Source organism: Lynx rufus, unplaced genomic scaffold (genome assembly GCF_022079265.1).
Source record: "Lynx rufus isolate CCGP_SWC_20201006 ecotype Redwood Valley unplaced genomic scaffold, mLynRuf1.p SCAF_4, whole genome shotgun sequence".
In the NCBI taxonomy this organism is placed as follows: domain Eukaryota; kingdom Metazoa; phylum Chordata; class Mammalia; order Carnivora; family Felidae; genus Lynx; species Lynx rufus.
Window position 1 is genome coordinate 157,972,947 of NW_025814856.1, and position 25,577 is coordinate 157,998,523.

General features: G+C 51.9%; 1 protein-coding gene and 1 pseudogene across 1 annotated transcript; both read right to left on the reverse strand.

Annotated features, from left to right (window-relative positions):
• The window catches only part of LOC124523493 (olfactory receptor 2F1-like), a 335,826-nt pseudogene that overhangs the window by 252,946 nt on the left and 57,303 nt on the right, over positions 1-25,577 (reverse strand).
• EPHA1 (EPH receptor A1) lies at positions 90-17,157 on the reverse strand. The gene is made up of 18 exons (XM_047096286.1): positions 17,076-17,157; positions 15,924-15,991; positions 10,513-10,794; positions 8,168-8,570; positions 7,770-7,925; positions 7,139-7,483; positions 6,858-6,985; positions 6,450-6,600; positions 5,459-5,555; positions 5,178-5,236; positions 4,302-4,427; positions 3,287-3,472; positions 3,065-3,126; positions 2,737-2,943; positions 2,398-2,547; positions 1,950-2,143; positions 401-556; positions 90-311 (listed from the first exon to the last, which is right to left on the reverse strand). The coding sequence occupies exons 1-18, from the start codon at positions 17,155-17,157 to the stop codon at positions 233-235; spliced, it is 2,931 nt and encodes a 976-aa protein (XP_046952242.1). The 3' UTR covers positions 90-232.

Genomic DNA, 25,577 nt, shown 5'->3' on the forward strand with positions numbered 1-25,577 from the left:
ATATGTATATATATTAAACCCTCCCCCAAGTCCCTCCCCCAATTACCTTTTCACTTCTACCCCCACCTCCCTTTTTAAAACAAAGGCTCCTGGGTCCAGAGGTGAGTTCCTCAGGCAAGGGTGGGCAGGAGCAGCACCGAAGGCCTACATCTTGTAGGATGAGGGGAGGGCCATGGGGAGCGACCATGGCCCCATCCTTGCTCTTTGAGGCCAGGGTAGGTGCAGGAGGGGCTCAGTCCTTGAATCCCTGAATACTGCAAAGGATGCGCTTCTGGTGTCCCGGCAGCGTGATTCCCATCTGTGCCAGGTCCCTGTGGGCGACGAAAGGGGACTGTGAGTCTGGGCTCAACCCCCTGCAGCCCTCCCTGCCTGGGGCCCCCTCTCCCCCCGGGGTTCTCACTCGGCCGTCAGCTCCAACACACACTCCATGGTGTCCAGCCCAGCCGAGCGGAAGTGCAGAATGTAGCGTTTCATTCGTATGGATTCCAGCCACTCAGGGACGCTTCGATAGGGGATCCCATCAGAGCCACTCAAGCTGGGAAGGCGGAGCGTCACCCTGTGGGACAAGGGGTCCCTCGGTTGCACGGGACGTGCAGGGGCTGTCCGCAACTTCCTGCCCCAGCTTTTCTGAGATCGGGGCTCAGCCTCTGAGCATCTGCAGCCAGCATTCAAGTTGGGTGTCTGAGCACAGAGATTATCTGGACTTTGTGGATTAGCCTGGCCATTGTCTGCGAACTCATTTCCTGGCCCAAGTCCTGGTGTGCTCACGGCAACAGGCAGGCTGACGGTCCTGTGGCACTGACAGACTCAGGGGAGGTGACAGCCCTGGAAGCCCCCAACAGAAGCATGCCATCAGCCCATCTCCCACAGGAGTGGCCAGTCCTGAGTGACTGACTGGTGGCTGGTTAAGACTCAAGCGTCAACCACTGCAGTTGAGAGGAAGCAGACGGCAGGAGAGCGGAGGCTTTAGAAGCTAGGCATGGTCCTGCCGTTTTCGGGGCGGCCCCCTGAATTCTGGGAGCAGCCACGGCTTGCCCCCTCCACCTCGGCTGTTATTCTTGCACTCCGACACCCTCAAAGACAATGAGTGTTGCTGTGCTAAAGCCAGCCAGAGCCAAAACCATTAGGAAAGTAAATCTGCTGGGGGAAAAATATTCAACATTCCAGAAAGATTAGCACACGCAGTCTCCAGTATAGGAGGGAGTTGTTGCTCCAAAAGATAGTTTCAAAAGCTGGAGCTTGGAGCATATTTTCTCCCAGAAACAAGGTTATATATGGTGGTGTGATATGGAGGCCAGCATGCCAGGGCTGGTTCACCCGATCCAGCATTCAGAGTCCAGCCGTGCCCATCTCCCCCACCTCACTCCTGCCACCAGTTCATTCTCCACATGCTGGCAATGTTTCTGGTAAAACACGATGCTGACCATGTCCCTCCGACTTACAAGCTGGTCAATGGTTCTCTGCGCTCAGGGTAGAGTCCAAACTTCTCAGCAGAGCTGGTCCCCCTTGCACTGACCCCACCATCTCTGCTGGGACCCTGCGCTATTTGTAACCGGTCTGCCCTAAGCTCCCCAACCCAGGCTGGCCATGTGCTCTGGGAGACCCCACGAGGCTGCCCCTCCCTCGGCCATGACATGCACACATCCCACTGTCTAGCACTTGCCGGTTGCTCTATCTCCCCCACCCCAATCCCCACCCAAGTGAACAAGCTCTCTGGAGTAGTTATCGGGTCGTAGGCACTGTTTATATGTGCTTTCCATCTCTGTGCTTGCTTTCTATCCTACCAACCCAGACCTATCAAGGATGGGACGGCGTCTTCTCCCCGAGGGCAGACGCCGCACTCTGTCTACAGGTCCACAGGCCTAGCACTCGGTGAATGTTGCTGAACGCCCATTTTCCTTCTGCCAGATCTGCCCTCCGAATCCCCTTGCCCTCTCCAATGTGGTTACCTGGGATCAAAGTTGGCAATGGTCCGCAGGGGGTGGGGGTTGGCAAGCAATTGCTCCAGATGTGCCTTCAGCTGGTGGAAGGAGGGCCGACGGGCTCGGTCATAGGCCCAGCAGTTCTTCATGAGTTCATAGAGAGGGGCGGGGCAGTCCACGGGAGGGGGCAGCCGGTACCCATCCTCAATGCTCTTCATTACCTGCAGCAGGGGAGCAGGGAGGGGCCCCATGAGAAGCCTCTGTGCACACAAGATCACTGCGATAGAGCCTCTACCCACCCCCTGACCAGTAGGAAAGAGAACAGGGAGTAAGACGACAGGGACAGAGGAGCAAGAGTGCAGAAAGACTGGGTCAGGGAGAAAGAATAGGATGTCTACAGGAAGGGGCCACAGGAAGGTTTGGGGAGATGAGAAGTCAGTCAGGGGTGACATGGGGAGGACTACCCCAGGCTTACCTCCTGATTGCTCATCTCCCCGTACGGTTTGTCCCCAAAACTCAGAACCTCCCACATCACAATCCCAAAGCTCCACACGTCGCTGGCCGTGGTGAAGGTGCGATGGGCAATGGCTTCAGGGGCTGTCCAACGGATGGGGATCTTTCCTCCCTAACAGGGCATGTAGGGCAGAAAGGTGATGTGTTTCAGGGCAAGGAGGGGCGCGAGAAAGCACCTGTGCAAAGGGATGAGTCATTACTGTGTCCACAAAAGCACGCGTCCCATACTCATACGTGTGTGACCGTATGTATGCCACACAGTTGCATGCGAGCGTAGACGCAGCGAGCGCAGGGCTCTAACCTGGGTTTCGTAAGTGCCATCAAAGTTGTCCAGAAGGCGGGTGAGGCCAAAGTCAGACACCTTGCAGCACAGGTTCTGACTCACTAAGATGTTCCTGGCGGCCAGGTCCCGGTGGACATAACTGTGGTCGCTGAGGTAGTTCATGCCTGACGCGATGCCCTGCAGCATAGCCACCAGCTGCCCAGGGACCAGCTGGTCTTCCTGCTCCTGCAGCAGGGTGAGCGGGCCAGTTAGGCACCGGGCAGGGTCTCCTCCTCCCAAACCAGGAGCCCAAACCCAGGCATCCGTGGTGCATTCCCCTCCCCAGCTGGCTGTCCACCCTCCTCACCCTCAGGAAGGCATCCAGGGCTCCGTTCTCCATAAACTCCGTGATGATCATGATGGGCTTTCCTGAGACACAAAGCACAAGTCGGCCTGGCAGCCTCTACCCATCTCCTCCCAGAACCAGACTTCCTGCCCTTGGCAGCAGATCTCCCCTACGCTTCCGGTGCTCCCATGCCCTCCCTTCCTCCTCTTCCCTCCCCATGCTCCTGGAGACCACTGCTCCTACTCTTGGTGACAACGCCTTCCAGGTGCAAAATGTGTGGGTGGCTGAACTGGCCCATGATGGTGGCCTCTCGAAGGAAGTTCCACCACTGGCCGTCTGGAGATGTGTCTTTCAAGGTCTTAATGGCCACAGTCTTGCAGTCCTGGCTGGGGATCCTCAGGGTCCCTCGATACACTTCTCCAAACTCTCCTGGGTGGAAAGAAGACAGGCCATGGCCCGATGCCCCTCGGGGGACAGGTAGCAGTATCCTCTAGCACTCTGGTTCTTCTCTTCGCTGGATCAGAAAAGTGGCTTGCCCCTTGTGGGACAGGGGCTTGGGCCGTACTTCCCAGGGAAGGGGCCAGGAGTCTGGAGGAGCGGTGCAGCCACACAACCTGTTCGGCACCGTGTCCCAGGTGAGCAGAGTTCTCAGCTAACAGTAGGTGCTTGGTAAATGCCAGGTGAGTGCGTGTCGTGCAGCGGCACCGGGCTGTGTTTATAAAGGGCGGGGTGGGCCAGGGCCAGTGCACCAGTGACTGGGGAGGCTAACCATTGCCTCCTCTCGCGCGAGCTCCTCCGGTCACAGCACAGCTGGCTTGGCTGCACAGCCAGCAAGGACACTGCTGAGCTTTGTTCTCTGCTCAGATCCGTTTCCTCTAGTGACCCAAGGGATCAGGGCAGCCCAAGGACACTGGGCCCCTGGTGGGGTGGAATGCGGGGCTAGGGAGGCTCTGAAGCTCTCCCGCGTTTGGGAACCATCTGAGAAGAGCCTGAGCCTGGGGACGACGACCCCTCTGCTGACAAAGATGATGTGTTTAAGGCTGTTCATCAGAAACTCCATAACCACCGAAGCAAACTGTGTAGGAAGCAGGGGCTGCTTGAGGACATCTGATAAAGGGGTTACAGCACGACCACAGCAATTCGAGGAAGATTCAGGGTAGAACAGAAAGGAAACTCATCTAGGAGCTCTTGGGTCAACTGACGGGCCAGCCGGCTCGCAGCTCTGTGCTGCCACACACAGGGGACCTGCGGGGCTCACCTTCCCCTATGACAGTGTCCACAATCAGCCAGCCTGGATCAAGCTCCTGGGTGAAGTCCAGGGCTCCCTGGGCAGGGTCCTCATATGCTTGGAGGTCCACATACGGCTTAAGCCACAGCTTGTCCTCTGCAGGCAGAACGGGGGGCGGGGGGCTCACCACAGGAACTCGAACTTCAAGGCTCAGGAGTTTTTTTGTTCCCATAAGAGTCCTGTTTTGGCTAAAGTGGGAGAGAGTCTCCGTCCTTAGCAATGAGGTTCTTCCTCTGTCTACGCGCAAAGCTCTGTGTCCTCGCCCCCAGAGTCCCAGAGCTGCAGGCCAGAACCTGGGGCTGAAAGCTGTTCACAGCCTCAAGTTACCCAATCTTTCCATGGCTCGCTGACCACACTTCAAATCTCTTGCCCTTCCTCCTCACCCCTGCTAGCCATACTCCTCCAATCACTCACACCTCATTCACATTCCCAGACAAGCCTCGCCCTCACCCTGTTACTCGGAGGGACCACTGCCTCCCCTTTTCGTGGGGGCACCTAATGAGGTGACCGGTAGGAACCCCACATGCCTCGGAGGACTTCAGGGAGCCTGCCAGCAACCCCCTTCCCACCAAGCCTCGGCCAGCAGACCTGGCCAGCCAGGGTGTCGGAACAGTGGCACCAAGAGCTAACAGGTAATTGCACAGAGCCTCTGGGGGGCCATCAGTACAAAGTTAATTAACCAAAGTTAATTAGGTAGCAAAACAGAAAAGCTCCAGAGACCACGGCCCCGACTCGTGCTCCCAGAGTTGGCTTGGCAAATGTGGGTTCTTTGGTTCTATCCCAGTGGCTCCTCCCAAGCCCACACCTCCCCCCCTCCCCCCCCACACACAGGTGCCCTGGGCTCACCTCGGTTCACGTCAGTGACGCGATCACGGGGCCTCTGCTGGTGTCGCCGCTGAGCTTTCCTGCAGGGGTGAGGGAGCATTGCTTTAGAGTCCCGGGACTGCCGCAGGGGCCCAGGGAGCTCTGGCTGGGTTTTACCCACAAACCACAGGGGCTGGGGGCACAGGATGGGGTGGGGGAATGCTGGAGGGAGCTTTCATACTAGCGGAGGGGAGGGGTGTTGGGGCTGCATTCCAGGGCTTCTGGGGCCCCGGGTGGCAGCCGGCAAGGGGCAGGAACAGCACCTTGAGCGGAAGAAGAGCATCCCCAGCAGCAGAGCTACGCCCAGCAGCAGCCCAAAGATGATGGCCACAATCTCTCCTCCAGTCAGGCCCCTGGAAACTGTGGCACAGGGGGTGAGGAGGGCTGGAGGGCTCAGAGTCCACAGGGACGATGAAGGCTACAAGGGACCCAGGGGCAGGTCCCTCAGTGGGCCTCAGGTGTGTGTCTCCTGTGCGAGGAGATGGGGGAGTGTGGGGGGGGGGAGCATGTGGAGAGGCCTCACCCCGGGGCCCCTAGCTTTGGGCTGCCTGGTGACAAGCACGAAACCGGGGGGCTAGGAGGTTTGGCAGGATCCTGGCTGGCAGTATCCAGCAGCAGAAGGTGTTCTGAGGAGGGGCGCCTGGGCGGCTCAGTTGGTTTAGTGTCCCACTCTTTTTTTCAAGTGTATTATTCATTTTTGAGAGAGACAAAGAGAGTGAGTGGGGGAGGGGCAGAGAGAGAGAGAGAGAGGGAGAGAGAGAACCCCAAGCAGACTCCACGCTGTAGGGCTCAGACTCACAAAACATGAGATCATGACCTGAGCTGAAACCAAGAGTCAGTTGCTTAACCACCTGAGCCACCCAGGTGCTCCCGGTGTCTGACTCTTGATTTCAGCTCAAGTCATGATCCCAGGGTCGTGGGACTGAGGCCCCAGGTCCTTGCTGAGTGTGGAGCCTGCTTAAGATTCTCTCTCTCTCTCTCTCTCTCTCTCTCTCTCTCTCTGTGCCCCTTCCCCTGCTTGTGCTCTCTCTCTCTCTCAAGAAAATGTCTGAGATTACTATGGGGAGGGGGCTTTGTGGGAGTCCATGTGGGGCTCTCTCCGCTGAGGCAGTTCCTACGTGTACGTGCATGTATGTGCATATGCACATGCATAGCGGAAGAGGAAAGGTCACTGATTGGAGCAGTGTTTGAGAAGCCTCAGTGGGATGACGGGTGCATGTGTGTTTGGGGCAGAACACAGGATAACCCACCCACCTGGAGGGCTTGTCCGGAACTCATGGTCAGGGGAGAAAGGGCCAGGCCCTAGAGGGGTCAGCATTCGAACTCTGACAATGTACGTGGTGTCTGGCTGCAGTTCGGTCAGCAAGACCCTGGGTTCTAGAACCATCTGGTGCCTTTCTTCGTCCTGTGGATGAGAACCAACGGAAACTGGGCTGTGCAGAGAGAGACCTGGTGGAGGCGATGGCAGTCTTGCGATCATGTGGACAGGGGTGGCTTGGGGAATGGTCAGGGCAGGGCTGTTTGCAGGCTTTGTCCTGAGAAAGCCACGCCATTCACTTCGGCCAGTTCTCCCTCCGTCCCATCACCCAGGCTAGGAATGGCGAGTTGTGCCCCAGAACAGACACCCAGACACCAGGGACTGTCCCTCTGCCTCATCCTCACCTGATTCAGCACATGCAGCTCGTAGCTCAAGTTCCCCCCTGGACTGCGGGGCCGGGACCCAGCCCAGGTCAGTTCCAGCTGCCGTGGCTCCTTCTTTACCAGCCTCAGGGACAAGCCTGACAGTGACTCTGTGAGTCAAGAGGGTTCCAGGGGGTTTGGGAAGAAAGAAGAAAGAACCTAAGTCGATTTTTGATTGCTTTCTGCCCGTCAATCTGTCTCTGTGGTCCTGAGCCCTTCTGGTTTCCTCCAGTCCTGTCCTGGCCCCTGCCCAGGTCACTCACCTGCGTGCCCCATGCTGATGCTCAGTGAGGTGCTGGCATGCGTGGATGGGCCAAACCCCGACACTCCATTCTGGGCCTCAACGTTAAAGGTATAGTTGGCGTAGGGTTCAAGGCCGTTGACACGCACGGCCGGTGCCGTGAGCCCGCTGGCTCCCGGGGAAAAGCGCACAGTTCCCCCGCAGGGTTGGCAGGGTCCCCCGTCCACTGCTGCTCCCCGACACTGAGAACACCCCACACTGTACCTCACATCCTGGCGCCCCCCCATATCTGCTGGGGGTTCCCAACGCAGGGAGAGCTGAGTCCCCAAAACAGAGAAGCTCAGGTTTCGGGGAACTGAAGGGGGCCCTGTAAGGAGAAGAGGGGCCATTAGGAGGAACCAGCTTTGCTCTCATCTAGCCTGCTGGCCCCTGCCTCCTCCCACCGCCGAAGGCCTTGCTGGGAGATTGGATTCAGACCCAGCTCAGCTCTGCATTCTTCCAGGAAAGTGGGGGGAGGGGGAAGAGCTCTAACGTCTGGCACTTTAAATGGTGCCCAATTTCTGAAAAGTTCCGGAAAACTTCGACCTTAACATGGGCTCACCAAAAGTCCTGCGCTTCCTCACAGATGGCCAGGCCCTCCCCCTTGGACTCACGCGTGCACGCCACTTGGGGGCCCTCCCCCAGGGCTCGGAAATGGCCGCTCTCACAGGTGCAGACGGTGGCCCCCTCGGGCTCGGCTGTGCTGTGCTCTGGACACTTGAGACAATGTGGTGCATCTGTGTCTGCCCGGTAGGAGCCGCTAGGGCAGGCTGGAGGGAGAAAGCAGCAGAGCCATGGTTGGCCAATGTGTTTACAGGCAGAATCATCCCCATTCGCCACCGCCTCCAATCCTCTGTACCAGAAGCACCCTGCATGTGTCTCCTGGGGTGCTCAGCCACACAGTCAACACTTCGCGGAGATGGAGCGTGGACCTCCTTCCCTCCCTCGGCACCTGGAGGCCCTCCCCCGAATGGCCCCTGCAAGTGCCCACCACCTCCTCCGGCCTCCTTACCCAGGCATCCTTCACCGCTGCTGCCTTCCTCGTAGCCAGGCTCACAGTGGCATCGGCCCACGGGCACCAACCACTCACCCTCCGGACTGCAGTGCATGCGCGGTGCACCCGCCGGACCAGGGCTGGCCTGGGCATGGGGCAAGCAGGTCCCTGCCACTTCCACCAACCCGCCGGGTCCGGGCAGGGTGTCGGGGAATCGGGCCAAGCCCTGCACGGCCTCAGGACAGCGCTGGTAGAACACCCTTACAGACACCAGGGCCACGCAGGCACCTGGGTTGTGGAAAGCGAGGTAGAGGCCTCGGCGGGTCAGGCGGCCCAAGGAGCAGCGCTCCACGTTCAGCTTCACGGCGCCAGATGCGAGGTCTCGGATGGTGAAGCTCTGGTCTGCAGCCACAGTGGTCACCTGGGAAGGAGAGGTGTGCGAGAAGGGGATGGTAAAGTCATGCTTCACTCCCACGGGACAGAAAACAGTTGTTTGCTCTATACTTTATAGTTCAGGGACGCCTGGGTGGCCCAGTGGTTGAGGGTCCGACTTTGGCTCGGGTCGTGATCTCATGGTTCATGAGTTCAAGCCCCACATCGGGCTCTCTGCTGTCAGTGCAGAGCCTGCTTTGCACCTTCTGTCCACCCCACCGCTCCTCCCATGTTTGTACTCTCTCTCTCAAAAATAAATAAACATTAAAAAAATACTTTAGGGGTGCCCAGGTGGCTCAGTCACTTAAGCCTTTTACTTTGGCTCAGGTCATGATCTCACGATTTATGGGTTCCAGCCCCATGTAGGGCTCTGGTCTGACGGCTCAGAGCCTGGAGTGTTCTTTGGATTCTGTGTCTCCCTCTCTCTCTGCTCCTCCCCCACTCATACTCTGTGTCTCTTTCTCAAAATAAATGAACATTAAAATATACAATAAATAAATAAATAAATAAATAAATAAATAAATATAGTTTACACAACTGTAAACCAAGGGCTTATTACTTGTGAGCTACTGGCTAAGCGTCTTATGTGTGTTATGCTGTTCAGTCCTTGCAATAAACCTACGAGGTAGGATGGATTACCATCCCCACTTAACAGATGAAGAAACTAAGGCGAAGAGAGGCTAGAGACCTTGGACAAGATCACACAGCTACATGATGGGACTGGTAACCAGGCAGTGAGACGCTATAGCCCATATAATTTCCACTATTCGAAGGTGTTCCCAGCGTCTGTGCCAATGAGGTGATCAGTTATGAAGTGCGTCATCATTCATTTATTACTAGTAACAAACTTCACGACATCTTCTCTTTGGGAAAAAACAAAAAACAAAAAACGAGCACGTCCTATAATAATATGCTTCTTACGCTTTTGCATTCCGGTATGTCTTCTTGAGTAGGAAAGAGAGGGATGGTATTAGAGAGAGAGCCTGCAGAGAAGTGTCTCCCTACACAGCTCTAGGTAGACCCACGGGGGTGTGTCACTCGCAAGCAGCCTGGGTGCTGATAGCAAAAGTCCAAATACCTCCACCAGGGAATGCCGTTATCTCAACGGAGGCAAAGCCGCCGAAACAGATAAGGCCGGCACTATTATCACCACTATTTTAAGACAAGAAAACCTCTCAGAGGTTAAGTGCAGAGCGCAAAGGCCGGACGAGGCAGAAAAGGCAAAGCAGCTCCTCCTTATCCGCGGTCCGGCTTTCGCGGCTTCAGCTTCGCAGTTGTCAAAGCCGGCAGGGCTGTCAACCACGCCTGCGAGCAGAGGCTCCTCCTCCTGACCTTGCGTCAGAAGGTCAATAGTAGCCAGGTGCGCCGGCGTCACGTCACGTCACGTCACGCCACGCCACGTCACGTCACGTCACAGGCTGACGACAGGACTCAGCGGTGCTTCGTTCCTCGCTGCCTCTCCCGGAGAGGCGTTTTGTTATCTCCCAGCGCCACGAGGAAAGGAGTGAGTACAGCACGTGAAATATTTTGAGACAGAGGGGGAGGGAAAGAGACTATACTCTGATAACTTATATTACAGTGTACTGTTATCATTGTTTTATTTTATTACGAGCCAGTGTTGTGTCTCTGGCTCCGTCCTGATTTATACGTGAAAGCTTAACCGCGGGAATGTATGTATCGGGGTTCAGTACTGTCTGTGCAGGCATCCCGGGGGTGGGGGTCCTGGGAGGTATGTCCCGCAGGTCAGGGGGCCTCTACGCTACTCACATCCACCTCTTCTGATTGCTAGTCCCGCATTCTTGTCCTTATTGGACACCTAGATACTCTTTCTCTTTCTTCTGCCGCTGTCTCTTTTCCTGAGCCGAGCGGGGGCAGGAACCAGTGTTAGGACCAAAGTGGCAGGGGTGGGAGGTGGGGCGGGGTAGAAGCACCTTCTGGAACAAGGGCCGTCGGAGCTGAATGCCCACGTCCTGGTCGCTCTCCATGTACAGGAGGTTGAAGGTCTCCTTGCAGCCCAGAGGCCTGGCTCCCCCGGGGAAGCTCTTACAGTCCCTCACGGTGAATTGCAGCTCCACATGGACACGCGAAGCTTCCTCCCCCCGGTAAATCCAGTTGGAGCGCAGCCAGTGGTCAGTGTCCCCGCCATCTTGCAGTGGGCAGTCCTGGTACATGTAGAGGGGTGTCCCATTCAGTATCTGCTGCACTTCACTCCACTGCGAGAAGGAAAACTCCGAGTTAGGCTCCATCCAAGTCATCATCTGCTCCCTAAACTCTGGTTTTCTAGAGCTGATGATGGGGAAGCTGGTGTCAGAGCTCCCCCAGTTCACCTGCTTGTCCTGCTCTCTTTCCACCCCCCCGGGCTCCAGGAGAAGAAGCTAAATGTTTAGAGTCAGGATTTATTTGGATACAGGATGGCCAAGACAGTACCCCCATGCGATCTGCAGCCAGCCCCGATCTCTTCAGTGAGCCCACTTCAGCTGCAGAAGTATGAGCACCGCTTTTTTACCTGTCTCATCAGTCAGGATTGTCAAGTGCCCCAAAGGCCGACTTTTATGGCAGAAACTCATTCACAAAACCTTTCTGCCTATTTGTGTAGAAAAGAGGATACTACCTTTAACATTAAGGCCCCTAAGCTTTTGGAAGGCACGAACAAGCATAAATCTCTTCTGTATGGAAGGAGCTCATCCTCTCCAATATTCCTTCCAGTTATGGTCACTATCAAAATCAACAACGGATGGGGTTGCTTGGACTCGTAGACACCATCTAGTCCACCCCCGTTAACTGCTTTTACATGAAAAGCATTTTATTTTTATTCATTTATTACAATTTTTAAAAAATGTTTATTTATATTTGAGAGAGATAGTGCACAAGCAGGGGAGGGGCAGAGAGAGAGATGGAGACAATATGAAACAGGCTCCAGGCTCTGAGCTGTCAGCACAGAGTCCGATGCGGGACTCAAATTCACGAACCGTGAGATCATGACCTGAGCTGAAGTGGGATACTTAGCCGACTGAGCCACCCAGGAGCCCCAAAAGCATTTTATTTTTAAACTTAGTAATAACAATGGCTAGCACTAATACAGGACTTACCATGCACCAGTCACTGTTATAAACACTTTCCATGATGGACACTGAGTCACAACGAGGTTAAGTGACTTGCCCTGTGCACTCAGTCATTAGGAGGCAGAGCTGGGATGTGCACCCAGGCACTCTAGGCTCCAGAGTTTATGCTCTTTTTCTTTCTTTCTTTCTCTCTTTTTTTAAGTAGGCTCCCTGCCCAGTGTGGGGCATGAACTCATGACCCTGAGGTCAAGAGTCACATGCTCCACTAAGCCAGCCAGGTGCTCCTATGTTCTTGATCATTTTATTTCTAAGGGCTAATTATTAAAGTCAAAGAAGGGGCATCTGGGTGGCTCAGTCTGTTAAGCGTCCAACTTCGGCTCAGGTCATGATCTCAAGGTTCACGGATTGAAGTCCCACGAGGGGCCCTGAGCTGACTGTGCCCAACCTGCTTGGGATTCTCTCCCTTTCTCTCTGCCCTTCCCCCCTCCCCCCCACATGCACACACTTTCAAAATAAATGAGTTTTTTTTTTTTTTTAAGTCAAAGAATAAACATATGTAATATAAAGTGAAAGTCCTCCCACCCGACTACCTCTTCACGGGAAGTTATTCTTAACAATTTGGAGTGAAGCTCCCCAGACCATTTTCAGTGCCTCTAGAGAAACGTTTGAATGTTTTTCTGTGTTTTTAACATAATTTTTTAACCTGTTATTTTGTAACCTACTTTTTGTTTTTTTTAATTTTTTTTTTTTTTCAACGTTTATTTATTTTTGGGACAGAGAGAGACAGAGCATGAACGGGGGAGGGGCAGAGAGAGAGGGAGACACAGAATCGGAAGCAGGCTCCAGGCTCTGAGCCATCAGCCCAGAGCCCGACGCGGGGCTCGAACCCACGGACCGCGAGATCGTGACCTGGCTGAAGTCGGACGCTTAGCCGACTGCGCCACCCAGGCGCCCCTACTTTTTGTTTTTAACAAATAAAAAGTCTTTGAAAGATGTTCACGAGAGTATAAAAAGATCTACCTAAGTCTTTTTAGCAATCCATAAAATAGTATTCCATTGTATGGATGTACTGTAATTTATTTAATTATTCTCTTGTTGTTGGACATTTAGGTAGCTTCTAGTTTTTTTTAAGTAAATGTGTAGATTTCTATAAGATTTCTGTAGAAGTGCTGTATTAAAAGGTAAATATTATAAACTTTGTAAGAAGATACTGTCAAATTGGCCTCCAAAAAGGATTTATCAATTTATACTTTCACCAACAATGCATGAGGGCTCATTTTTTTTTTTGAGAAACTGGATATTGAAGATCTCTTTACTTTTGGCCTCTCTTATGGACAAAACACAGCTTCCTGCCATTTTAATTTACATTTCTTTTGAGAAGGAGGCTGTGTGTTTCTATTTTGTTCATTGGCTATCTGTATTTTTTTTTATTTTTATTTTTTTTTTAATTTTTTTTTTTCAACGTTTATTTATTTTTTGGGGACACAGAGAGACAGAGCATGAACGGGGGAGGGGCAGAGAGAGAGGGAGACACAGAATCGGAAACAGGCTCCAGGCTCTGAGCCATCAGCCCAGAGCCTGACGCAGGGCTTGAACTCACGGACCGCGAGATTGTGACCTGGCTGAAGTCGGACGCCCAACCGACTGCGCCACCCAGGCGCCCCGGCTATCTGTATTTTTATGTAATTATGTGTTTGTAAACTTTGCCTGTTACCTTTTGAGTGTTCATTTGGATGAACTTTTTTTTTTTTTTTACATCATAGATGCTAATTGTTTGCTTGAAATATGTTTCAAATGTTTTCTTCCTGTCATGCCACTTAATTTGCTAATGATATCTTTGATGTTGGCCTACATTTAAAAATTTTACATAGTAACGTCTATATTCTCTCCCTTTATGAATTCTAGGTTGTGTATTTTGCTTGGGAAGCTCTCTCATCCCAAACTTATAAGGATCTTGTGTATTTTCTCCTCATATTTCTGTGGATTTCGTTTTTAGGTTTAGATTTTAATCTCCTTAGAATTTATTTTTTGGTGTAAAGTATGAAATGGAGATGTAACTTCACATTCTTCTTCTTCCTTGTTATTTTTAAATTACTTTTTTTTTTTTTTAATTTTTTTTTTTCAACGTTTATTTATTTTTGGGACAGAGAGAGACAGAGCATGAACGGGGGAGGGGCAGAGAGAGAGGGAGACACAGAATCGGAAACAGGCTCTAGGCTCTGAGCCATCAGCCCAGAGCCTGATGCGGGGCTCGAACTCACGGACCGCGAGATCGTGACCTGGCTGAAGTCGGACGCTTAACCGACTGCGCCACCCAGGCGCCCCAAATTACTTTTTTTTTAAAGTTTACTTCTTTATTTTTGAGAGAGGGAGTGCATGTGAGTGGGGGAGGGGTAGAGAAAGAGAGGAGAGAGAGAATCCCAAGCAGGCTCTCTGCTGTCAGCCCACAAGGGGCTCAAACTCACGAACCCATGAGATCTTGACCTGAGCCTTAAAGACGAGTCTGAGGCCCTTAGAACATCTTCTGTAAGGGCTTTCATTGCTACTCTCAGCTCTGGGAAAAAGTAGGGGAAAGCACCCTCAACTGAGAATTGGGTGGGGTGTGGCAGGGGCAGGAGTATATGAGGTACATAATTTTGCGCTGTGTGAGGCAGTTCAAAGATTGGGCAGGGGGTGTCCAGCAGTGAAGGCATCCGGAGCCTGTTCTTAGCAGGAAGCTGTGATGAGGAAGCCCAAGGGGAAGGCATGGCGTGGAGGTCAGGTGGAAGGGTGGTAGGCGGTTAATGTGCAGCTCATTAGCTAGATTGTCATGGCTGCAGCTGGAGCCCGGAGGAGCAGATGTTCCCAGCTGTGACTTGCCTTTCCCAGTTCCAGCGGTGACAGATGGGGGAGAACCAGCTGCCCAGGATCAGCAACAAGGATCCTTTCACTTATCACTCGGGCTGCTGGCTGCTACATGGGTACATTCTGGTGAGCCTGAATCCGAGTGCATGTGTGTGAGATGAGGGGAGGGGACACGGCAGACATTGGGAGTCTGTAACTCCTCCCGTCTTCTTGCCCTCATGGTGCAAATATATATGTATATAATGCATATATATGCGCATATATGCATTACATATGCTGTTTGACCTGAGCTGCACAAGGGGCCTTGCTTCCACTCCAGCCCAATTAGGGAAGAGTTATTTGGGTGGGGGTGGCCGGGGCACAGCGAAGGCCTGTGGGAGCCAGCTAATGGACCTGCAGCCCTCATTGTGGAGTGATTAGCTGCTTTATGAGATGAGGCGCCTATTACGGCTGGCCTAATCCAGGATTTTCCAAGCAGCCCCTCCTGTAGGATACATTATGGTTTAGTCTATTAATTCTAATTATAGGCCACTCTGTGGGAGAACTAAGAGTAGAGCCAGGACCCTAGGACCCAGAGGGAAAGAAAGCAGGTGACCCCAATACCAGAAATAGAGGCTGCGTTCCTACAGGAATAGGAAGGCCAAAGGGGTCCAGGACCAGAGGGAAGGAGGCCCTGAGGCCAGACTCCAGGAAGCTGAGACAGCGAGGGCAGCCTCCTGGGGTTCTGCGGCCAGCTCTGCTGAGTGATGGAAAGGTGTGCTTTGGGACTCACAAGAACGTCTCTCTGCTCACTAGGTCTTAGGAATATCTGTGGAGGGAAGGGACTTGGAGCAGGTTCAGACAGCTGGAATGCATGCTGTGCCTGGGCTGAGGAAAATGGACAAGGTGCCAAGCGCTCAGGGACCTCTAGTGGGAGGGCAGCTTTGAATTTTGGGGAGGCAAACACCGTTTGAAGAACTTGCAGAAAACTTTGGCTTTCCTATCCAGAAAAGAATATCCCCATACATCTATGCAATTTAGGATCCACTTTTATGGGGTTCCTTGACCCTTGACCCTCTGAAGTCTGTCTGTGCAACTCTGTTGGAATAGATGGACCTCGCATTGAAGATACATCTGGTGTTTTGGTTCTTAGCCCTCAATGATTGCATCCCTGGTCCCGTTCATCCTCTGCCTGGAGGACTGTGGTCTCATCACCTCCCAGTCCTCTCTCTCTCTGGGGCAGGGAGGGGAGGAGCCAGGCATTGAAGCGTTCTTCTGGGGTGAAGCCTGAACCCCCCCCCAAATGTCCCATTCAGGAGGCTCTGACTCACCTCCCTTCCCCCTCCCTGAGGAGACACTTCCAGTTTTTCCTGCTCTTTTCTCCGTTCCTCCACCCACCTCTCCGCCCATTTCCCACTGGCCTGCAGCTTTGAGCCTTCCCCTCCCTTGACACTTACCCCATCCTCTGGGGGATCCAGCAGCCAGCCCAGCTCTCCCTGTGCTGTGCTCGTGTCCATCAGAGTGACTGAAGTGGTGAGGAAAAGGTCGGTCACCTTTGGGGGAGGAGGACCCACACGTGCAACCCACATTCCTCATTCTGGGCCCCCAGCCCCAAGGCTTCAACATCCTGTTCCTAACAGCTGTGACTTCCTGAGGTTTAGCTGGGGAAGGAGGAGTGAAGAGCTCAGGGATTAGTCTGTCTTCCTCCAGAGTGTGAAGGGAGGAAGGCAGAGTCGGGCAAGGGTTGGAGGGCTGGATCCTTGACCAAAGTCAAGGCAGGAAGTGTTGGGAAGCGCAGCCCCACGTAAGACCTGCACCCTCTCACTCAGCAGTGGCTGGTGCTGGCTGGGGGAAATTCAGCAGCTGCAGAATTGGAAGAGTGTGTGGGCAAGAGAGGATCTCAGCCCCTGGGGGTCCTGAGTGGGTAGGGTGTGGTCAGGGAACCTTACAGGGGGTTCCTCAGTGGGGAGGCTCCTTCCTACAGGCAAATGGCCTGCTCTGCCTGTGGTTGGGGGTGTGCAGTGACGGTACCAGACATAGCTCTTGAGCCTGGGAAAATGGGGTAGTAGGTCCAGAGAGGGTGTACAGGCCTTCACCATTAAGATTTGATCTCTACACCTGGAAACTCCTGCATCCCCAGTTCGAATCCATTCCCCAGGACAGGTCCCTCTGCCCACCCCCACCCCCACCCCGCGCCCCCTCAGGCTTAGGATGGCATAAGGGGACTTCCCACCCCTGACTTCATAGGGTCCGGATATTTGGGTTGGGCACCTGAGGCTGAGACTGCCTGGGAATGAGGGATCCCCACCAGTGCTGGGGTGGGGGGGAGGGGGCGGGGGTCTGGACGCCGCTTCCTCGCAGCGGTCAGTAGGTCCCTCCCCACCACCAGGCGCAAACTGTTGACCAGGGCGACTGACCAGGGCCACCAGTTGTTTGGGGGTCAAAGACCAAAGAGTGCCCTGGCCAGTCGCTCGCCTGGCGGTAGGGCAAAACAAGAGCGCTGGAGAGGGGCGCGCGCGGAGAGGGCCTCCGCAGGAATGCCGGCTCCTGGAAAGGGTGCCGGCCGGGCCCCTGGGGGAGGGGGGCGGGGGCGGGGCGGGGGTCGGTACCTTCCTTGGCGCGCGCCCCGGGGGGCAGCGGGGCGCAGAGCAGCAGCAGCAGCCCGAGCCCCAGGGGCCAGCGCCGCTCCATGGCGCCGGCCGGGACCTGGGACCTCGGCCCAGACGGCTGGGTCAGGTCGCGAGGACTGGGCGAGCTGGGAGGGCCGGGCGGGGGCGGGGGGCGGGGCCGGCACCGGGGGCGGAGCCGGGCCTCACCTGGATCACCTTCTTAAAGGGACAGTAGAGCAGGAAGGAAACTTGTTAGACAGGTAATAAACTTCAAAAACCGGAGGCGTCTGGACCGGAATGAGACTGCGGGCGCCGCCTGGTGGGTGGGATTAGGAATCGACTAACCCAGTTCGAATTAACCAGAATTAACCCAGTTCTAATTCTAATCCTAAACTCAACCTTTAACCTAATTCTGCCTCTGACTTGAACTACACCTTTGTGTTTCTCCCTCTCTCTTTCTAAAGAAAGCATTTCCTAGCAATGTAATAGCCACGGGGGAAGGCAGGGTTTTATGCTGCAGTAGGGGAGGACGACCATAATGCAAGGTGGGCTACAACTCTGAGAGAAGCACCTGGAGACTTGGAAGAGGAAGGAAGCCCAGCCTTCAGGGCAACAGTAGGTGAGTCTTTAGGGAGTAGGCCGTGTGAGCTGGGTTTTCAGTGGCAGAGATTGGGAAAGGCATGAGCAAGGGCCTGAGGCAGGGAGCCCCAAGGTGCGCTCTGGGAGTGATGAATGGACCAGTTTGACTGCTGGGGCACAGGATTTGTCTTGGGAGTGGGGCAGAGAGTCAGGTGTGTCCAGAGCAGGGAAGGTCTTAGTAAACATGTTACCATGAGCTTTACAGAGCAAAAGAGAGGAATCTGTGAGGGGTTCTGAGCACAGGTGTTAAGTGGGAGCAGGTCCAGCCTGCTTGAGTCCTGTCTAGTTGGAGACAACCCACGTCCCTCCCACCCTTTTGGAGACCTCCTTACATTATATTTAATAAATGTTTATTCACTTTCTACTTTGCATGCATCAAGCTCGGAGAGACTCAAAGAAGAGTAAGACAGCCCTTGCCCTAAACAAGCTATTGGTCGGAGGAGGGCATAAAGCCAACACATTTGACTCAAATGACAGATAGGAGTAGACCCCAGCTGAGGTACAAAATGGGAGCAATACATCTATTTAGGATGGTGGAGACTCCGCTCCTGGGGCCTCTCCTTCCTTTACCCTTCCCTGGGTCCATCTCATTTAGGTGAATGATTCGTAGTCTTTGTATCATTTCAGTTGTTGCATTTTCAGTGACTGTGGTACGTTGCAGGTGCTTACTTTATTAATGAAAAATTAATACTTCTCGGGGTTTCTGTTTGTGGTACAGATTAAGAATGAGAAGAAAATGGCTTGTAATTTTCTGGCCCAGACTATCCTCGTTGGCATGAATAAATAAATGTAATCCATGGATCTTGGTTGGAAAATTCACGTTGAACATAAAAGAAACAAAATGGAAAGTAGAATCCTCCCTTCTTCCACCCTCTAACTCCTCTCCCCAGTGTTAATGGCCACCAGTTGTGTCTTGAGATTCTCCCAGGATTTTCCCCCTAAGCACACACACATGCATGCTTTTAGAATGTATACAGAGGGGCCAGTGGATACACACTGTTCAGCACCAGGGGCCTCTTTCTAATGGTAAGTACTTTGGGAAGGAGGCGGAGGCTCCTGCAGGCCCACTGGGGTCAGAGCTTTGTGATTTCAGCAGGGAGGAATGGGCAAAGGGTGCACAGCCAACAGAAGGGGGGAAATGGAGCAAGCTTTGGACAATTGCTGCTAGGAAATAAGCCAGACTGTGGTGAGGTAATGCATGTGTTCGTTGCTGTGGTTTGTTAAAGTTACAAGACCCTTGGGACTGAAGGGGGTGGGGTGGGGGCTGCTCCGTGCAGGGAGAGGTGGCGTGAAGAGGGCTGGAAAGGAGCCTTGCTTTTGTTTTAAGGTTGCTTCTCTGTCCAGGTTCTGGAAGTGACACAGAAGGGGAATGAAAGCCCACCTTCTACCCCCATTCAGGATGCTCCCAGCTTGACAGTTCCTCATTCTGTTTGTGTGGGCTGAGGCAGGCCTTCAACTTCGGCCTCTGCCCTTAACTAGCACTGCTGCTTTGGTCAGGCTGTTTACACTCTCTGGACCTTAGTTTCCTTACATTCGAGTGATCTCTGAGGCCGGTTCCAGGAAAAATGGCAGGATTCGGAGTGAGAAGACATAGGCCAGCTCATTTAGCTATTCTGTGTCTCTGTTTCCTTAGCTGTAAAACTAAGGGGGGGGGGGCGGGTGTGAGGATCAGAAGAGGAGAAAGCTCTTGCTAGCAGTAAGTTACCATACAGACACTGATGTGCTGGGGCAGTGTTGGGGGTGCGGCCTAAGGAGTTTCTCCTGCAGGGAGCTCCTGGAGTAGAACAGCCTCTGTGACTAAGGCATCACATTTTTTTTTCTTTTAAAAGCAACTTTATTGAGGGATAATTTGCATAAAATGAATTGCACCCATTCCAAGAGCACAGTTCAGTGGGTTCTGACAAAGGCATCCGCCCTCGTAACCACCACCTCACTCAAGATCCAGAACACTTTCATCACCCAGAAACGGTCCCTCATGCCCTTTGCTGTCAATCCCACCTGGGCTCCAGGCTTCCTGTCAATATAGACAAGATCCCTCCCCCGCCTGCAGGGGCCAGAATTTCCTGTAGTCTTCCGAGTCTGGCTTTTCCTTCCAGTACCATGCCCTGAGGTCCGTGCAGGTTGTGGGCATCAGCAGTTTGCTCCTTCTGGTTTGTCGACCACTGTTCCCTGTGTGGACGCCCTGGGGCATCATTTAACAATCCAAAAATCAAACCCAAACAGTCTCCCTCTGCTCTGCTTCCCCAGGAACTCCAGGCCCCTTACCTGAGGAGGCTTCCCAGAGGGACACCTGTCTTCCCTCTTAGATGGAGAGAACCCAAGTTTTCTGATCCTGTAGTTCTCATTCTGTAGTCAAGAAGGATGGAAAGGAAAGCCTGCTTATCCCTGCAGCCTCAGACTTCCTGGCTTCTGGCTTCCTCCTGCAGCCCGGACCTTAACACTCCCTTGTTCATATTGTCCCATCCCCCGCCTGTCCCTGCTCCTCCTCTCCAGCTCCACCTGGCTCTTTGCTGATCTGGGATAAGGTGAAATTTCACCCAGCCTAGGTTGAGGCCTTGTATGTCCATAAGACTCTGGTTAAAACACAGCCTAACCGGCAGGGTAACCCAGTAAGCTGCCAGCAACACTATGAAAGCATCAGTGCACGTTGGTTTATCAGATGAATATCAGGTCCTGAGCAAGGGCCTGTGTGGATGGGACCAAACAGCTTTGTTTTGGCTGCTGCGGGCTGGCCTGCACTTGCAGGCAGCACGATCCAGGAGACTGTGTGGGCAGTGGGAAGCGAAGGAACAGCTCTCTCAATGCATCCGGGTGAATTCCGCACATCTTTGATCACAAGGCTAATTTGGTCCTTGCCTTCCCTTCTCCTCTGTGCTCTTACCTATCTGCTCTCTGATCCTGGTTTACCATCAGGCAGCAGGGGTGGGGATAATCATAGTTACCATTTATTACCGCACCTACGCATGCTGCCAGGGCACTTCACGTACATTATTTCATTTACTTCTCACACCAACCCTTTGAAGAAGGTATTATTAGTTCTATTTTATAGATGGAAAAACCTGAGGCACAGGGAATTAAGTTACTTGTTCAAAGTCCACTCAGTTGCAGAATCAGGATTTGAACCCAGGTCTGTTGGACTCTGGGGCCTTTGGCCTCCAGTTGAGATTCCAGAAGCAAAAGAAGTAGGCAGCGCTTAAATTTTGTTTTCCTACCTCCTTCCCTCTGTCTCCCCTGGCTTGAAACAGCATGGATTAAAAAAAGCCTGTTTTCAAACTTTCTAAAATGGAATCATGTAATATGCATTCTTTGGTGTCTGAGTTCTTTCATTTACTCTTATGTGTGTGCGTAAGAGTGTGCTGTTATTGTGTGCTATTTCATCCTCATTGTACGATATTCCCCTGTATAAAGAACAGCTTATTGGGGCACCTGGGTGGCTCAGTGGGTTAAGTGTCTGACTTCAGCTCAGGCCATGGTCTCATAGTTCATAGGTTCAAGCCCTGCATTGGTTTGGACTCTGTGTTGACAGCTCGAAGTCTGCTTGGGATTCTATGTCTCTCTCTCTCTCTGCCCTTCCCCCGTCCATGCTCTGTCTGTCTCTCTCAGAGATAAACATTAAAAAACAAAACAAAACAAAAACACCTTATTTTTAAAGACTTCTTGACTTTGTGGTTAAACATTCTACACTTAAATTGCCACACCAGGCCACTCCCATGGTTTATCTAGGTCTGGGTGTCTCTGGGTATCTGAGAGATGTTTGATCTTCCCAGAAGGTACTTGTGTTTTTGAAGGGGAGTTCTTGCTAGCCCCATGGTTCCTTTATTGATTAAATCTATTCAGGGGCAGCCTGTGAGCAATGCCACACTGCCGGATTGTCCCCCTTCCCTACTCCTTTGTATGGCCCTCCCGCCTTCCATGTCAGTTTGACAAAAGGAAAGCACCTGATTTATTTAAGTAGCCGTAACTCTTCATATCAGAAGTAGGACTGTTTTGAGACAGAAGCAGGTGGAAGTTTTCCCTGAGATGCCATATTTCCAAAAATCTCTATTGGAAAGTCCTACTATTAGGGCGCCAGGGTGGCTCAGTCGGTGAAGTGTCCGACTCTTGATTTCAGCCCAAGTCATGATCCCACGTTTTGTGAGTTTGAGTCCTGCAATGGGCTCTGTGCTTATGGCGAGAATCCTGCTTGGCATTCTCTCTCTTCCTCTCTGTCCCTCCCCCATGTGTTTTTTCCTCTCTCTCTCCCTCAAAATAAATAAAACTATTAAAAAAAGTCCTACTTCTGTCACTGAATCATGTGATTCATCATGTGATGACCTTGGGCATATCATCTGACTGTCTTGAACCTCAACTGTCTCATCTACAAAATGGGGGAAATGGTGGTAATGATGCTGGTCCTCAGCACCTACATCACGGTGCACGAGGCGTGTACAAATACAATAAAGGATACGAGCATATGCTCCTGGCTCTGTCGTGTGACGTAAGGGTACATCTTTTTCCTTTTTGTGTCCTGTGTACAGGGCTGTTTGCAAGATGGATTTGGAGAATCAGGGAATAAGTCTGCTGAAGGAAGGGGCAGACCTAAGTAGCATCAGTCCCTGAATTAAAAGGGTTGTTTGGTTGAAGCTCAGATCTCAAAAAGAGGCAAGAGAAGAATAAAGCAAGAGCTAAGAGAAGTCACTCTTGATCCATTTAGATCATGAGGCATTATGGGACTAAATATGACACACTTTTGGGACATACTGCAATTCTGCTTGTACTTGTTTTTCCTAAAATTCTATTTCCCTTTGCAATGTTAAAATCCTGCCAAGCATTTTGTTTGTTTTAGAGGCAAGCAGGTAGTGAAAAATCCATGAGCCTGTGCTGCATGCTAGCATGGGCCACGAAGAGGAAATTCAAGGATGAATTCAAGGCTGGGTGGTAGCAGCCACAAAGGAGGTGGGGTGACTTCTGGTGTTGATGGGAGAGGCAGCGGGGGAGGGGTGAGGTGGGAATTCCGTTGGGGTTATGCATTCGTTCCATCCAAATGCATATTTAGGTAGAGCTTTACCTCAACACCTTCCTCACCACCCCCCCTCCACCCCCCCATTCTTAACCGTTCTCTCTCCAGAGGAAAAATAAAACCAGTTTACAATTATCCTAGTATTTCATTGATTTCTGGAGTGGCGACAGGAAACCTTGGACAGGTCAGTCGTGTGAAGAGGCTGTGACTCAGAATTCCTTGTACTGATATTTGTGTGCATCTCACGACAAACCCCGTGCTTCCACCTGAACTTGTTTGCTTGACCGCCTGAGAAGATAGCATTGCTAACCTGAGAAATTAATACGCTCCATTAATGCTTGGGCAGGTAGAAGGGAGGGAGGGAGAGGGAGAGAACAAATGTGTCTCAGTGAACGGGGACAGGTCAGAAATTTAGTAAGAACAAGTCAAGACAAGTGTTAAATACCAGAACCCCCCCTCCCCCCAGGAGAAGAGTGAGAGCTTGGTCCTTGTCAAAATGTTTATTGCCTAGACCACAGGAAGAGGAGAGGGAGTGGAAGACTATGTTTCAAAGTCCATTTTAGTTTAGCTAGTATGAGAGAGGAGAGGGCTGAAACAAACTGTCAGCTTTGTCTTCTGGATTAAGCTAACAGTTTATTTGAAAAATTTACAATTTTTTTGCTGGTCTAGGCTGGGAGTTCTGGGAAACTAACCCCTAGACAGGGTTGGGATGTAGACTGGCAAAATCCACACTTTCAGTTTTAAGCTACTGGTCCTGTGGCCCAGAGATAATGTTACATTGTTGTCCTATAAAAGAATTATTTGATAAGTGTGGATCCTATTAATTGGGCAAAAATTTGATTCCTTTTAAATTTTGCTTTGAAGAACTTCTTAATAAAAGGGATTCTAACGGCAATCCATACTTTTTTCTAAGTTCCAGTTAGAAAGTTACTGTTATGAATGCATACACACAGAAACGTGCATGTTTGAACATACAGATACCACCACTTGTGTTAAAAAATGAATGTACCCTTCTCCCAATAGATCCCCCAGTTTGGAAGGTATTCAGGCCATGGGTCATAAAATATGAGCGCCACCTGGTGAGGAGAAGCAGGTAACTGCATCTGTATCTTCAAGTATGCTATCAACAGGTATATTTATCCCATATGAAATCTTAGAATATCACAGGAATAATAATCAGCACAACATGAAAGTGACAGTGATTTTCATGACTGTGAAAATGGACAGCCCATGTCGTCCTCGCAGCGACAGCCTCTGACGGGAGGGGAGGGAAGGTCCAGGTGGGAAGGAAGGGAGGGAGGGGCTAGTGATGGTGTGATGAGGGCGTGTCCTACTTTCAGGCTTCGGTTCTGGACACAGGGTGGTGGTGGTTGGGGGGGCGGGTGTGGAGAAAGCAGAAACCCAAGTTGCCTAGGAGGTGCCAGCTGGGAGGAGAGGACCATCATTGTTTGCAAGGTGTCTGTCAGGTGCAAGCTGGAGAGAGATGTGTCTCCACTCCATTCAGCCATCTTACTCTGGAGCTGCTTGTGCCATCAGAGTGGCAACTGTTTCTTTTCATTTTTCTTTTCTTCCTTTTTTTCCTTCTAGTCTCCTTTCTTCTCCTCCCTCCCTGTCTTCTTCCTTTTTGTTAAACAATAATTCTCAGGAAGAACCGTTTATTAGACCAAAAACAAAACCTGTACTTATACTACTGGATGTTTCATTTACTTAGAGAGTTGTTTTTTTTTAAGCCAGAATTTATTTTTACCAAAAAATGCTCAACAGCCTTAAAAAAAAAAAAAGGTCCAAATGCCCAAAGATGCCCAGATTTAATTGAAGATAATATGAGGTGGTGTCTGTTGGTTTCTCCATTGCTAAAGCCTCAGTTTGATCCCGGTTAATTATATACCCGAGTAATTCTTCTGGTTGGGCAGTGAGAAAGTTCCTCTTTATTTTGGGGAGGCACTGAAGGTTAACGGAAAGGAGTTTTAGGAGCCTTTAAATTCATATTGACTTGCAGTAGAACTCTAGATTTCTGCCTCCTAGATACAAGACTGTGGGCATTTTTCTTACCTCTCTGCGACTTAGACTTCCTCTCATGCAAGCGGTTCACTTGCCTTCTGGGAGCACCTCCGTGTGTCGGGAGAGGGTGCGCCCAAGTGGAAGGCAGCTCCCATAAAACCTCAGGTGGAGGCAGAAGCAGACAGCCACACAAATACAGGAGGCTGATTTTGACAGGAACAATGTCCTCCTGCCACAGGAAAAGGTGGTCTCTGTGTTGGGCCTAGTAGAATGACTTCAAGAGCGTAGTTCATTCATTCATCCAACAGAAATTTATTCTGCCTTTACTATGAGGTAGGCACTGTTCCAGGTGCTGGGGAATACCTGTAAACAAGGAAAACAAAAAACCACCTGTGCTCACTGAGTTTACATTTTAGGGGGAGGAACCAAACAGTACACAAATCAATAGGTTTTTCAGATAGAGCTATTGGGAGAACTAAACAGGGAAGGGGATATGAGGAGGTCTCTGTGTATCGATGAGGTGAGTTTGGTGCAGGGAATTGAAGGAGAGGAGAGAATGTGCCATACAGATTCAGATCGGAGGGAAGAGGAACCCATTGTGGCTCCAAGGCCCTGGGTGGGCACGAGCTGAGAGGTTCAGTGAAGGTCAAGGAGACCAGTGTTTCAGATGAGAGCAGGCAGCGGGGAGAGTGAGGTTAGGGACTAGACGGGATCAGCAAATGTAGGGCATTTCATACCATTTTAAAGACTTTTTTGACTTTTCCTTTGAGTGAGATGGAGACCCTGAGAAGGGGGTCAGTCAACGAAGATTCACACTCGGACTGAGCTTTTCAAGGGGCCACTCCGGCGAGCGTGGGCGGGGG

Bases quoted from the DNA above. Each gene is read 5' to 3' on its own strand.
- EPHA1 (XM_047096286.1), bottom strand. From the start codon at position 17,157: ATGGAGCGGCGCTGGCCCCTGGGGCTCGGGCTGCTGCTGCTGCTCTGC. The intron at 8,571-10,512 runs GTGCTTCTACCC...TCTCCTTCCCAG, and splicing joins GACGGCCCTTGTTCCAGAAG to GTGACCACTGTGGCTGCAGA. The intron at 557-1,949 runs GTAACCACATTG...CTTGTCCCACAG, and splicing joins ATTGCCAACTTTGATCCCAG to GGTGACGCTCCGCCTTCCCA.